Here is a 16,441-nt window from a genome sequence, read left to right as displayed (position 1 = left end):
TATTTGAAGGAAATTTTTTGAGAAATATTGTTTAAAGAGTTAATGATTTAACTTCGTTTAATTTACATGGTTCTTGCATTTTTTTAGTTAGAGTTGAAGAAAATGGAAAGATATGATGATAGAGATATCAATGCGGATTTGGATAGGAGTAGTAATGACAATAAATTTTGAAGAAGCTTTGAGGCTTAGGTGGGACAATCGATTGAGGGTTCATGTTCACAAATCGTATGGCTAGGATAGTTCTATATTGAAACTGAGCTTTCTATGACACACCGTTGCACATTTTGAGATCATTAGAGATTAGAGAATGCCTGAAACAGACTGTGCTTACCATTGCGAGGACAATTTGTACTCTAGTTTCTTTCCCACTAGGTCTTGGCCTTCAGACATATCTAATGAAATTTGTTGGTTGAATTGCGTAAGCGTTGAATGAAAAAAAAAACTAATTGGTGATTTAAATATGCTATCATAAAAGAAACTGACTTCATACATCATTTACATATGGATCATATTGCTTTATTATATATGATTTTTGTTGTTTTGTCACTTTAGTGCCATAATAATGAATGTAATTTCACATTGTAACCATCATAGTTGGTATCTTACTCACTCTTTTGTCTTTTATTTTGTACGTGCTATACACTATTTTGATGCACACATACTATTATGTATGTTACCAGAAATACAGATGAAATGATTTTAATTTATCTCTAGTTAAGTATCTCATTTATGTTTGAACTATTTTGCATATGTCAGAGTTATTGGCACTAATATAGGAAAAACCCCTTAGTGTTTATGAACAGATCGATTTTTGTATATATTAAATTTAGTTTCTATTGAACCTTATGTTTGTTTTTGAAAATGTGTAGGATAAATTCATTTCGAAAATATGATATTTGTTAATAATTATGTTTATGAGTTCATTACTGATTTGATAAAGTCTTCATATTTCGATGGAAAATTTATATCCAATAAGATTTAGTTGGCTTATAAGATAAATGTCATTATAAGAATATTGAATTAATAGACTTCAATTAATCATATCTTTGTTCTTTCTTTGGTTCTATACCTTCTTTTATTTTCCCTCTTATTTGTGGGGATGCTTATGAGATTGCCTTCCAAAGATGAGCATGCAATTTTTTTATGGTTGGTGCTTTACCTAGTTGATTATAAAAATAAAAAGATAATTCATAGTAAAGAAAAGTATATATAAGAATGAGGAAAAACGATGAGGAGATAATTATTTAGACTTGTCTATCAAATCTATTCAACATTCCAATGAAGGATTCAACCATACATCATTCATTCTATTTTCTGTGACCCTTCCTTTCCATGACACAACAAAATACACATCAATTGAAACAAAAACCTCGTACATAACTCATAATAATACTATAGTATCATGCAAGATTAAGATAAAATTGATGATGGTCAATGAAATGGAAGCATATGCACTTATATATAAAAAATGCAACAAAATATGAATAATGTTAGAATTTATGAATGGGAGGATGGCAAGGACTTAGTGAGGAATATGGCAATATTGCACAATTTCCTGAATGAAGCACTCTTCACTGAAAGAACATCATCATCTCCAGGAATAGAAGCATCACATGTTGTAATAGCAGCCAATGCAGCCTTCAACCATTTCTGAGCTTGACTATTATCATCCTCCAACAATGCTGCAGTTGTGTCTTCGAGTTGATCCACGGCGTCTAATATATTTTCTTTGCAATCTGCTAGCCCTTGTTGAACTTTAGGGTTCAGTTTTACATCATCAATAAGCATCTTCGCATCGGTGAGGATGCTTGAAGCATTCGAGGCCGCGACACGCAATGCGATAACAGCTAAATCTCTAAGGTCAGCAGTTGAACTTGTTTCATCAGAGGAAAGGACTTGAATGCAAAGGTCCTTGGTTGGTGAAAGGTTGCATAGGTTGTTGATTAGGTCCTTGCCTTTGTTGAATTCTGCTGCAGCAGTTTGGTGTGCCATTACAACCATACAGAGAGCCAAGACCGAGAAGAGTTTTGTAACATGTTCCATTTTGGTGTTATTTTCTCAAACTATTGTTACTTTTCTCTTCTCGGATTTTGGTTTCTCTGAATTGTTGTATCTTGCCACAAGGAAATTGTTGTGCATGGTTGAATGATTTATAATGGGAAGGGTGAGATTGGTGTCCATTCAATACATTTTTCTAAAATTAGAAGTTGTTATTCAATACTTAAATTAGGAATTTACTCATTCCATTCTCCATAATTAAGGCATAGTAATTATCTTGGCCATTCATTGTTTTTTCTATTTTTGGTTAGAATTCTGAATTGAACTTTGCTCCACATTCTAAGAGAGTTTGACAAGATGATATATTGATAATTTCATTCCCTGACTATTTAAGCAATTTTATTGATAAAAGGATGTTATTGAACTATGGAAGAAAGGGTAATCCAATTCTTTTTACCAACCAAATTTAGCTAATCCCACATAACAACTACCATCCCATTAAAAATTAAAATAAACAATAATAGTAATAAGGATAATCTTAATCAATGGACTTACAACAGTAGTTAAGATAATAAAAACAATGTGGTTTTGCTTTGAAAGTAGTTAAACTTTTAGATAGAAGAGAGATAATATTGAATGAAAAACATGTGCATTATTAGAATTACAAGTATAAATATGGTATGCAGAGAAAATTACATGAAGCTTAATCTACTACGACTTTTCCAATAATTGTACATAAGCAACTTTAATTTGGTGTTATTAATTATATAGACACCTGAAAAGGAACACTAGTTTGAGGCAACCAAAAATCTCCATCCAAGAAGGTAGAGACAGTAAAATTAAGTGCATCATTAGCATTGATAACATGATATCCCAACCATGTTACACGATTTTGAGTATTTGAACCAGGTCCCATGTTATTATATTCTGCATAGTATGAAGTGTTTAGTGCAAAATCTCCATTCCATTCATGCCATCCTTCAGGAGCTATCAAATTATCCATGAAACATTCCATATACACTGTTCTTGAGTACTCCTTCCATGGCCTTCCAAGGTATGTTTTCACACTACTAACCATTGGAGCCAAATCATTATCAGCTTTTATTATTCCATTTTGTATTGAAATACCAGTGTTTTGATTTGGATCACTACGACCTTGAGCAGTGATAGCATTGAATTGTTGACTCATTGGAAGACGAGGATAAAAGTTACAACTTTGAAAAACAACTGCTGCATTTCCAAATATGAAATCAACTGTTCCATATATGTCACATTCACGATAGAATTGTCTCAATGAATGTGTGTATAAAGTGTCTTGATACCCTTCAAAGCTGCAACTATAGAATGTGGACATATCTGCTCCATTTCTTACTGCAACTGCTTGGTGTTTGCTTGGTCCAGCAGTGTTGCGAAATGTTATGTTAACTGCTACAAACCCTTGTGCTACCACAGCTGCAAATTCAATGATAATTAAATATGAATAGTGAATGATGCAGTTACAATGTAAAAAAGTCTATATAAATTATCATATATGCTCTTAAATTTATCATATATTAATGTTTCTATATATATATGTTTATGTAGCTTACCAAATGTTGCTGAGTTGAAAGTTGTAAAACCATCCACGACATTGTGATCACCAGTAATAATAGTCTGATTGATTCCATCTCCAATCAGCATCAAGAACTTTTTGTTTTTGGCAATAGATACATACTCTTGATATACTCCTTCAGTGATAAAAATGATGAAGTAACCATCACTAGCAACTGTGTTATTTGGTGCAGCATCTATGGCATCATTGATAGTTGTGAAGTTTCCACTTCCATCTTTACTAACAACTACAATATCCTTTACTACTATACTTTCATTATCATCCATTGTTTGAAGTAGTTTTCTCCCATTGCCTTTTGAAGAATCATAGATGGCACGTACTTGGTTTTGGAAATTTGATTGACTTGTATGGTTTTCCGATGATGTTGAGTTTTTATTCTCAGGAACCCAAGCCTCTTTGAATAATGCAAGGGATACACTGTTAAGCTTCATATCATTATAGAGAGAGGAATAAAGATCATTTTTCACTCTTGGGTCTGAAGTTGAGGTTTCTAGGCTATCTAAACAAGTTTGTTGATTTGTCAAAGTAGCACTAAGAAATGTGTGAAAATCTTCAACTTGAGATGTGGTAAGAACATTGCTAGATTTTTCAATCACATCATAAGTGTTTGATAAGTATTCAAAATTAAGTTCAGAGAGGAATTGACAATCTTCAAGAGCACGAACTGTGATTTGAGAGAAAGATGAGAAACCTTTATAATAAGAATAGACTAAGTTCAAGAAGTTACGTGACTGTGACAAAGATTTTCTGATGGAAATGTTGCAATAGTCAAATGTGGTGCCATTTTGATTAGCAAGCACAGTTTGGCAATAAGAAGGGTATAAAGTATAGTTGCAAATAGTTTGTGGTGAAACAATTGATGCTGCATAGTTATTTGCTATGGATAAGGATGGCATGAAAGAAAGTAGAAGTGAAACATGCAAAGCAAGAATGGTTAAGTTCTTGAAAGCCATTGATATTTTGGACAAAGTAGTTAAATGTTGTGGCCTTAGAGAAATGGATTGATGGGTATATATGAAATGCATGGCTAATTGTGTTTCTTATATAGACATGAGATTTTGTATTAGTAAATGATTAATTAGTGTCAATCAAGGAATGAATGCATTGCATATTGGAAGTCAACTACAAGAATTTGGGTTGCTAAGTTGTTGGTGTTGGTGATTAAGAATATTGGATGAACATTCACTAATAATAGTGCATGTATGCAAATATTCATATGGGTTATACTTAATTGTTAAAGTATCAAATAAGAGGCATATATTTGGTACATGACTCAGATCAATTGGATATGGTTTTAGTTTGTCAATGGTTGGGTTGGTTCCTAGCAATTTTACTAAAAAAGATATTTGAATAACTAATTTGGTGAGTACAGAAAAACGTGATAACATTATCAATCTTGTGTTGTAATTATAAGTGTGAAAGAAATTTAATTTTGGTGAGTTTTAAGAGAAATAATGTGTCATCTTAGCTCATACATATTTATATCATTTATTGTTAATGATTGAATTAAATTTATAATTATTTATACCATATATAAAACTAAAGGATGATGTAATAGTTTAATTTCTAATTTCTTATTTTATCCTTAACATTTTTAATTTCTACAAAAAAAACTATATAATCATTATCAAAACATAATTGCAAGTATAATTTAAAGTATGAGATCCACTTATTTCAATAGTAACTTTAAAAAACTTATTCCATATTTTAGTCATCCTAAGGAAATCCAATGATTTGAATTAGTGAGTGGATCTAAATCATTACATTTCATTAAAATTAATGACTAAGATATGAAATAAGTTTTTTAAACTTACTCTTGCATTAATTGAATTTCATATCTTTAAAGTATATCAAATTAAAAATTATAATATAAAATATACCAAATACCAAAAATAACATTCTAATTATATAAAACAAAATATATAAAAATCAAATGTTTAATTTATGAAATAAAAATATGGGCCGGCAAAAAAGAGACTAGTATTTATAAGATCATTGTACAGGAAACAATATTTCCTTTATGTTCATGATAATATCAGATTTTTTAATTTCATATCATACGGATCTGTCTACCATCCAAGGTCCCTATAGGCTCTTGGTGCATGCACATGAAAAATGCATTAGTCTACCTTGACATTCTTCACTCGGATTAAGCTTATTGAGACTTAAGAATTTGTAGGTTGAGGTCTCTTGTGACTATAGAATAAGAATACCCACAATCTCCAAAACGATTCTACTTTCAAATTTTCAAGTTAAACAAATTGCTAACAAGAGCTGTTAGGTATATAAATAATCTGATAGTATATTGGATATAGTTTTTGATTGTGAATGATGGGGTTGGTTTCAGACAATCTCAAGACAAAGGAATGTATATTTATTTTAGGAAGATTTAACATAATCAGTTTGTGTGGTGGATATATATTTGGACTAAATCATAGACGTTTAACAAGGAAACACTAAGTTGGTGAATATTAGACCAAACTAGAAGAATATTTTTAGTCCTTTTGTTTACATCGAAACACGTGTCTACCAAACACTGCCCCGACACTCATAATGTTTATGTACATGACTCACGCATAATAGGTACTTAATCAGCTAGATTAGATTAAATTAAGAAGTGAACGAAACGGCGTGGAGAATCTGTATTAATAAATATCATGGAAAAATGTCAGGATCACATTAACTATTTTATATTTGGGAAATTATATTTGACAATGTGGAAAAAGTAACCACAAGTTATGTCCTCTTAAAATGTGTTAAAGCTTGAATTACTTAAAACAATTTGGTGGACATTATTTTAGACTCAAAATTAACTTTATGAATCAAAATATAGTGTATACCGACTGATGACTGATTATTATTTTTTATAGGTAAAGTTTTAGACAGGGAGGGGAAAAAGAGAAATTGTGCATTTGTGTGGGTTTGAAATCAAAAGTACTCATATTTTATATCTACAGCTCTATCAACTAAGCAAATCTTGTTGTGATTTAGTTTGCATTATGATATATGTTAGTTATCCTTTAAGCATGAATAAATTTGATTACCCAACATTATGTTTTCATGCAGATTATATTTATATTCATAAAATACATAAGCGTTGTTATACATAAGCATTGCTATATACACACACTTTAGTATGCAATCTATATATGCAATGTTCTGTAATACTTGTTAATGTGTATATGCATTGTTATGCAATCTATATATATATATGCAAGAATTTATATGAGCCATTTCATGTTACTGTGTATGAAATATATTGGGTATAATTGATATACATGCCATTGTGTCACTATGAGTATGGTTAATCTGTTTTGATATGTGTATGATCATATTTGATTTAGAATTATATTGTGATATTATATTTGTTAATCTGAAAGTTTTAATTTCAAGAATGTACTCTTTATAATGGACCTATATTGTTTTTCTTTAGTACGGTAATTATTTTTGAATTAGTTGATATAATATGTTGCCAAATGGTGGAAATTGATTTGATTAAAAATTACATAGATATTAGTATGATACTATTTATATGAATTGTGGTAGGTCCAAAGGAAAATATAGTTTGACCAAATAATAACATACATGTGATGATAAATATGTAATAATTATAAAGTTATATTTTCGTGTGAATTATAGTTTGTCCAAAGAAATATTATTGTTTGACATAACTAATTGTTAATATTTGATCACTACATTTAGAGTATCATTTATAACTTAATTTCTCTATCCAAAGACTAGAAATTGGTGTGTTAGGTATCTTGTGATGAGTCCTATCATTTGAACATGTTTTGTTGCATACATTACATGACATATTTGTTTATATGTGAACATGTTTTTAATTTTTGTTCTATGGATTCACTGTCCATTGCTAGGACCGTAAGTGTTTCTACTCAAGGTAAGAGTAACCAATGTTGAAAGGACAAACTTTAAGGTTTAGAAGGAAGTCGTTGAAATTATTATCGGTTGTATGGATTTAAAAATGAAACATCATATTGAGAAACCATTATCACATTGGATAACCTTAACGAATAAAATTGACAAATGGGAACACTCTAACTGAATGTTCCTAATGATCATGAAACGCTTTTTTCTAGAAGTGTTTCGGGGCTCGATTTTTTAGGGTCAAAGTGCAATGAATTGAACAATATTTTACCAAAAATTAAAAAAATGGAGAGGAGTAACCTTTTGGCTAAATTATTTTCCATGAAGTATAAATGCAATGAGGACATACAAAAGTACATTATGAAAATGTCTAATTTCGAAACAAAACTCAAGTCATTAAAGTGATCAAATCTAAAAGTTTCAATTCCAAGAATGTACTCTTTATGATGGACTCATATTGTTTTCCTTTTGTGTGATAATTATTTTTGAATTAGTTAATGCAATATGTTGTCAAAATAACCTCTATTGTGGAAATTGATTTGACTAAAAATTACATAGAAATTAGTATGATATTATTTATGTGAATTGTGATCGGTCCAAAGGAAAATCAGTTTGACCAAGTAATAACGTACATGTGATGATAAATATATAACAATTATAAAGTTATATTTTTATGTGAATTATAGTCAGTCCAAAGAAATATTATTATTTGACAGAACTATTTATTAATATTTGATCATTATATTTAGACTACCATTTACAAATTAATTTATCTATCCGAAGACTACAAAATTGATGTTGTATTTGGTATATTGTGATAAGTCTATTATCTGAATATGTATTGTTGTATACATTACATGACTTGTTTGTTTATATGTGAACAATATCTAATGTAGAAATGAGAAACTTTAAAGTCTAGAATGAAATAGTAGAAATTATTATTGGTCATATAGATTTAGATCTAAGACATCATATTGCCATTATCACATTGGATAACGTTGATTAATTTAAAATTGAAAATATGGGAATATTCTAACCGAATATTTCTAATGGTCATGAGACACTCTATTCCAAAAGCGTTTCACGACACAATATTTAGGATCAAAGTTCAAGGAAGTTCATTAAAGAAATTGAAAAATACTTTACCAAAACCTATATTGTGCCAGTCAAAACTGGTTTGCACTTGAAATTATTTCATATTTTTGGAACCTTGAACTTACTAGTTGTTTGTAACATGGTTGAATCATTTCAATAATTAATTATATGTGTAAATAATAATATTTATATTATAGTTCTACACGTTTTTTATTAATGTGTGATAGATCAAGTCTGTTTGGTTATAAGAAAGTTCTCTCTCCTTTTCTTCTCTCATACACATGATGAAATAATTTTGTCTTATCCTTTTAAATAAGTTAATCTAAATCTTATATTAATTAAAGGGCTGGTGTAATCTCTTAAATAGGTTTCCTCTTTCCGTAACAAATGACATTTCTATGGGTAAATCTATAATTCCAGTATTTTTTTGTTGAAAAAAAACATAAAAACATTTTGTGCCATTTTACAGAGAGGACAAACTTTTGCTACTGGAATCTAAAATAAAATAATTTAGCAGATAATTTTACTCTATTATAGAAGATGAAATGAAAGGACAAACTTTATCCTTTAAGTGCATGTCTAGCACGTGGAATTGTGCTATTTCTCTCTTAATAATCTACTTTCCATATTTCTCTCTTAATTAATCTACTTTCCATCTTTCTCTCTAAAAAAAATCAATTCTTTGTCTTCCTATTCACTCTTCTCTCATTTCCATTTTTATACTATTCACAAGTCTTCTCTCATACTCTTCCTTTTTTTTTTACTCTCATACAAATATTTGATACTCATTTTATTTTCACAATGTTACCCTTCATTTGGTTATACTCACGGTTTCCTTCATAAAGATTTCATTTTTCTTATACTTACGAATGTTGTGAAACCATTGCTCCCATTTTGCTCAGCTGAGTGATCATGGAACATTTTATTTCATCAATGGATTTCCGACATTTCTTTTGAGTTTTTTCTCATAAAAATGACATCTTTAACTGACTTTTACCTTCTTCTTTAGAAATGATGGTTACCCTCTGTTCTCACCATAGAAACATTCATATGAAAAAAAAGAATGTATTTTTGTGTGAAAAAAAGTTTATTTTTGTGAAAAAATGGTATTGTTCTGGATTTAGGGTTAAGCTATTATTTGTATGTGAAAAAAACATTCATATAGCTTCTTTTTTATGACAAAAACTATATTCTTTGTGAAAAAAGATGTACATTTTCCAAGTTAAGTTGTATTTTTTTGGGTTTAGGGTTAAGTTGTAACTTCTGTTATATGGAAAAGAAGGTTTTTTTTATGTAAAAAAGCTGTCTTTTTGTAAAAATAGGTATAAATTTTTTGCTAAGTTAAGCTATATTTTATGTTATATGAAAAAATAATTTTTTTAACATGAGTAAAAAAAATAGATTTTATAAATTTGTATTCTTATTCATATGCATAATAATAAAATTTTTATTGAATAACATGAGTGAACGTTTTGTCTTCAAATGTTACCTTACTCATGTCATATTACTAAGCTTACATGTTATGTTTCAATGTCATTTTAGTCATATTTGTTATGTACTTTACTCTTTATATTATTCTGAAAAAATTCTGAAAAAATGATAGTTTACATTACATGTATGTTACTTTTAATGATATTATTATGAAAAAATGATAGTTTACATTCCATGTATGACTATTGATCTTGATAATGAGATTTCTTGGAATATATTTTTTTATTTTATTACTATTCATCTGGATGATGACATTTATTTTGTTGTATGTGGGCTTTATCTAATATATGGTTTCATGGTTTTTTTTGTGTGAAAAAAGTTGTCATTTTGTGAAAAATGTATATTTTTTGCTAAGTTAAATTGTATTTTCTGTTATATGAAAAAAAACATTTTTTTAACATGAGTGAAAAAAATTAGATCTTTATAAATTTTTATTATTATTCATCTGCATAATAATACAAATTTTACTGAATAATATGAGTGAACGTTTTTTTTCTTCAAATGTTACATTACTCATATCATGTTACTTAAGTTACCTGTTATGTCTCAATATTTACCGAATGATAATCGTCATTTTAGTCATATTTATTATGTATTTTACTCTTTATATTATTATGAAAAAAAATGATATTTTACATTTCATGTATGTTAGTTTTAATGATATTATTATGAAAAATGATACTTTACATTCCATTCCATGTAAGACTACTGATATTTTATAGCATATGTTGACTAATAAATAATAAATAAAAATGTTATTTTTTTTTACAAATTAGTAGTTATTGGTATTTGAAAAATTAAAATAAAGGATAAATAGTTTATTATATAATAAATATGTATGAAATGTCATGATTTCAATTCTTATCACTAGATTCTCTTTTGAATAGTTGTGAAATGTCACTTCAGTTTCTAAAAGTTATACCAAAATAATCATAATAAAGATAAAAAAATATAGTGATTAAACTAGCAATCTTTTAAATGGTTGATATATGTCATCTTGTTAAAATTAATAATAACAAGTGAATATCTCACATTCTCCCTTCCAATTTGTTATTTGGAATAAAATATGAATTTGGTCTAATATTTGCACTTATACTTTTACATTTAATGACATTAAAAGTATGAATTTAAATTGGGTTAATATACTTTACTCTGTATCTACTATCTAAATATAAATTGAAAGGGCATGTGAAAAGACAAAAATAGACACTATAACAATTTGACATGTGTTATCCTTTTAGTAAATTGGCATTGCTTCCACCACTTCTTTCTTTTAGTCATGTGTTATCCTATTGTTTCATTCGTTTCAATTTTTTCTTTTACTACTTCTCTTTTTTTCTAATATTTAGACAATTTCAACTCTCTATAGATCATGATATTGCTATTCTCTCATTCTCAATTATTCTTTCAATTGTAGTTTCTATTGTTTCATTATTTTAATTTTTGTTTTTTCTTCATTTCTCCTTTTCTAATATTTAGATTATCTCATTCTCATTGTCACTTTTCCCTTTCAACTACAGTTTCTATTGTTTCATTCATTTCAATTTTCCCTCGTATTTCCTCTTTTTCTAATATTTAGACAATTTTAGCTCTATACAAATCAAGGTAATGCCTTTATCTCATTCTCACTGTTCCTTTCAATTGTAGTTTCTATTGTTTCATATTTCAATTTTTGTTTTTTCGGCTTTTCTCATTTTCTAATACTTAGATTCCCTAAATTCTCTTTCGGTTACACGTTCTCTGATTATTATGAGGTGTTTCTCTTATATATATAGTCGATTTCATAAACAACTCCATTGTCTCAACCACTACGCCTTTATCACCACCGCCTTTGTTAGATTTTGTTGGACTGGAGCAGAACATGACAACTTCCTCGAACCTCTTCACTGGTAAAGTTTCTTTCTTTAGTTCTCATTTCTTAATTTGGTGATTGTTAGTTTTTCACTTTTGTGTTCAATATTTTTTCTTTTAAATATTGATTAGTTTAGAAGTCAATATTTTGTTTACACAAACATATGATTTTTTTTTGTAATAGTTAATTTTTGTGTGGCCCTAACCACTTATTCCATTTTTTATTCTCTTTCTTATCACATGTAACAAACACTCGAGAAAACTTAGGAATACATTTGAAGTATATGAATCATCGTTATTGTCAAGATACCATTGCATTTGCAAGCCATGCCTATTATATTTTTATCTTTTTTTGTTATTGTATTTTAATATTTTTATCTTATCTCAAAAAAGAATTTGTTTGGGTGGAAAAGGAATGTCTTGAGTTGCCTTGATTGGGATTGAAATTAAGGCTTAGGGTTAATTCTCAAGATTTGTATTCAAAATAGAAGCTGATGTTTCCTTATTAAAGGCATTGGCAAACTGGTCCAGAACCCCATACACCATGTTATATGCTCACAATTTGCATGATTTCGGGCATAAGATCCCCCCCACTACAGCTGCAGTAAAGTTTCTCGCTAGCGTATTGGCTTGGGATGTCCGATTCTGACTCTGGGTTCTGCTTGACTCTGGTCAATGGGAACCATCTGGCTTGGGCCAACATCCTCAACCTCCTTCCCAAAAATAGAACTTTTGGATATAGTTTAAGTCAATGGTAGCCTTCAAACTCTTATATGGGGGAACAACAACATTGACCCGAGCCTTCTTACACAAGCCCATTGTGAACCCAGGAAATCTCAGGGGTTTGGTAGCCCCTCGAGCCTTTGAAGACTCTCTGACTACAAACTGGTACAGATCATCCAAGGGATGGTTGCCACATCTACTGGCCACTTATCCATAATGTAGAAGGTCAAGTAGGACATTACCATTGGAAGATCAGAGGTAGGAGAGACTGGAAAAATATTGCTCAAGGTGAAAGAAGTCCACACCTTTGTGAGGAGGGTCATGTCTTTCCTCAAGATGCGTCGAGAGACACCGACTTGCTTAATATCATAGGTGTGGCCTAACAAGCACAACAACATTGCAACATCACCACACATGGGCTCGGTGCCGAGATACCCATCATGATTCATATTTTGGAAATCATCCCTCTCGTCCAAGGAAAGATAAGGATTACCAAGGTAATCATTGATGGTGTCCCTATCAAAGGGTACCAACTGACATCGAACCCATGACACTTTTTCAGTCCTCTCTCCAGCATGTGGATGGGTATTGGCATAGCACTCCCTCACTAGGTCTTCATTTTAACTCTTCGACGACTTGGATAGAATTTCACAAGTCCGCCCCAAAATATCGAGAAAGAAAGGGTCATAATCCCCCTTTCCAACTCGACCCTCCGCTCATCAAATATATTGCGGTTCACCTCATCTTGGTATTTCTCGAAATTTGCCCATCTCGGAAAGAGTCATAGCTCGTACCATTCGATTGTCTCCTTGTTATTCAGGACCTCTTTTGGCTCACATTTCCACTTTGTGCATGTTTGGGGGCCATTGTATCGCTAAAATATAGTATCGGGGATTAGAGGAAGGTTTGAGTGTGGAGCATCCAGGCTCCACCTTTGAACTTATAAGGTTGAGCGCGAGTCACTACGCTTAGCGCAACTTTGCAAAATTCAAGGGCCATGCTCAACGCGAAGTTGCGCTAAACGTTAAATAATATCATTTAATCCTTGTGTTCGGTGTAGGGTTTGCACTCGACGTGAATGCTTCGTTCCAATGCTCATTTATTCGCTATGGTGACACATAGTGAATTTGTTAGCATATTTTCAGATATTTGTTCCTTCGTTAAGCACAAGATCTGGCATTAAGCGCGATGGATGGTGGGCTTAGCGTAGAGGATTGTGCTCAACACATTTTAGACAATAGCAAAATAGAATCAGGCCTCTGTCATGCACTCAGTATGGAAGACACGCTTAGCGCAACAATTTATGTGCATTGGAAAACTCGAGCTGCTGAGTGTGGGGGTATTGCGTTGAGTGTGTATAGTAGCGCTCAATGTATTTCAAACAATAGTGAAATTAAAATTTTTGTTACCTCCTATTCTAAGTGCATAACTAGCGCTTAATGTGCCTTGGTCTTGTGCTAAGCATGGATGACCTGTGCTAAGCGCAATGGTGCTCGTACCAGGTTGGCTCATTGTCCCCTTCTCCTCACCAAGATGCATCCGTTTTGGCTCCAATGTACCTGTTCATGTAGAATTTCGTTAGTATAATATCAATGAACACTCAATTTTGTCCGACCCAAAATACTTTCTAAAAAATAATAATTGTATATATACCTTTTAATAAATAAGGAGAGCTATAGATTTAGAGAATTTTAGCATTAATTCTAAAAGTATCATTTTAAATGAAAAATATCTAAATTGAGCATTGATGGTGATACTATTTTAGATAAAAGATTTTCCCAATTTCTATTTTCAAGTAGAATAAAAATGATCATCAAAATATGGCTTAATAAGTATTTATTGACTGCATAATGACACAAAATCAAATCAATTTTCGTTTTTATATTTAAAAAAATATTTTGAAAATGGTGTTAAGTGGAATACAAATCACGTATTAGCCTTTTTATTGAGGGAAATTCCTTTTTAAAAGATCATATGTCAACTTTTCTTTAATTTTCGTTTTCCCTAATTAAATAAAAATAATAATTGTGTTTGAAATAATGTGTGTGATTTTATGAAAGTCTAATAATTATTTGTTATCTACTTAAAGGTAATGCAATAATATTAGAATCTTATGGAGTTATTGTGGAGTTTTTGCACAAAATGTGTATCCGAATACTATTATATTTTTAAGAGGTCTAATAATTATTTTGTGGTCACTTTTGAGCATTACAATAGTTTTTGTGACTCTATAAAAGAGTTTCTTTCTAGGTATTCTATGACCAAAATTAACTGATTCTGATTTTTAAATTGGGTACCAAAATCAAATTCGAAATCATTTCTTTAATGTAGTAATGAGGCATCAAAGTTTTGAATCCCCTGATTCTCTATCAGAATTAATAGGAATTTTGATTTTGCTTTTCAAACATATACCAAATTAATGTTATAAATATCCGCATGACATCATGAGACCCACCTATGATGCACGAATTCGCCAAATACTCCCGCGTGTCGGTGTCCGACACGTATCCGACACGGATACGCTCAGATATAAACAATAATGTCATAACAATAAAAATTATAATCACTAATAGTAAAAGATAACTGATAAATATATTTTAATTATATTAATTGATGAACAAAAAATAATTAATTTCATCTTTCTTTAAATCAAATTTAAATATTTTAATAGGGATTAAATAGCGAAGTTATGAATCGTGTCGCATCTTCCTTCCTTTGCGAGCCGAAAAGTAGTTGCGATTATTAGTATTACATTTGTTATTTATCGAAGAAGGAAAAACGTAAGTGACCAATGTCGACTCTTCATATGTTAATCCCCCTTCAATCAATTTAAATAAATTTCAAACTTTTTCATTCCAATTAAATCAAACTAGAGGTGTGAAAATGGTGGGCCCGGTCGGGAAGACCCACCAAAGCACAAAAATTTATAGGGTTTGGGTATCATTTTAGGTATTTTTTATTGAATCTAGGCTTTTTATCCCGAACTGGCCGAACTATATTAAAATCGTGCTCGGGCCGGGCTTACCTGGGCGGGTTCGGGCTACCCGCTTTTCCTTATTTTTTTAAATTTTTTTGGGACCTTTGACTTGGTAATAGGCCTTATGTAAAAATTATCTTTCAAAATAACTTATATTAAAATATATATAATAAAAATTGTGTTATGAACTTTAAATAAAAAATAGAGTGATGTCTATAACATAAACAATTATAAATTATAATAATGTAATGAAGTTAAGTATTATATTATTTTTCATATTTTGTATAATATCCTTTTAAGCATAATAACAAAATAGTGTATCAAATAAAATGAGAATATATTAAATCATATAGATTTAACTACTGCAACAAAAACGTAATAAATAAAATAATTTTTGCAACAAAACTAAAAGACAAGATATTTGTTTATCATATAGAACTCCATACAACTAAATTTAACATGAAAGTTCGAAATAAAAGTGTTGATAAATAGCAAAAAAGGATCCGTATACATAAAGTAAAGAAAAACAATCATATATTACAATGATGATTATACTTTGACATATAGAATTGATTCTAAACTTGAGTCTATATTACCATTACTATAATCCAAAGTGATAATATTTTGATAGTATCTAAATGTTTATATATTAAAGTGATGTTTATATATTTAGTAAGAGTTACGTTAAAAATCATATACATTGACTTGACATCACGTCTTAACTCAAACACACGGTATTAGATCTATAAGTTTGGTTGCATTGGGCGTAACGAGTGTCAAAAAGTTATACATTAATATCAAATGATATA

General features: G+C 30.1%; 2 protein-coding genes across 2 annotated transcripts; both read right to left on the bottom strand.

The window, feature by feature from the left end:
- Positions 1,265-2,139, bottom strand: LOC109345921. The gene has a single exon (XM_019585202.1). The coding sequence runs from the start codon at positions 2,041-2,043 to the stop codon at positions 1,498-1,500; it is 546 nt and encodes a 181-aa protein (XP_019440747.1). The 5' UTR covers positions 2,044-2,139; the 3' UTR covers positions 1,265-1,497.
- LOC109345920 (pectinesterase-like) lies at positions 2,738-4,635 on the bottom strand. Its single transcript, XM_019585201.1, has 2 exons — positions 3,588-4,635; positions 2,738-3,450 (listed from the first exon to the last, which is right to left on the bottom strand). The coding sequence occupies exons 1-2, from the start codon at positions 4,633-4,635 to the stop codon at positions 2,762-2,764; spliced, it is 1,737 nt and encodes a 578-aa protein (XP_019440746.1). The 3' UTR covers positions 2,738-2,761.

This window comes from Lupinus angustifolius, chromosome LG04, assembly GCF_001865875.1.
Source record: "Lupinus angustifolius cultivar Tanjil chromosome LG04, LupAngTanjil_v1.0, whole genome shotgun sequence".
NCBI classification, from domain to species: domain Eukaryota; kingdom Viridiplantae; phylum Streptophyta; class Magnoliopsida; order Fabales; family Fabaceae; genus Lupinus; species Lupinus angustifolius.
The sequence above is the reverse complement of the archived record's forward strand: the minus strand, read 5'-3'. Positions and strand labels throughout refer to the sequence as shown.

Bases quoted from the DNA above. Each gene is read 5' to 3' on its own strand.
- LOC109345921 (XM_019585202.1), bottom strand. From the start codon at position 2,043: ATGGAACATGTTACAAAACTCTTCTCGGTCTTGGCTCTCTGTATGGTT.
- LOC109345920 (XM_019585201.1), bottom strand. From the start codon at position 4,635: ATGCATTTCATATATACCCATCAATCCATTTCTCTAAGGCCACAACAT. The intron at 3,451-3,587 runs GTAAGCTACATA...TTGAATTTGCAG, and splicing joins TTTCAACTCAGCAACATTTG to CTGTGGTAGCACAAGGGTTT.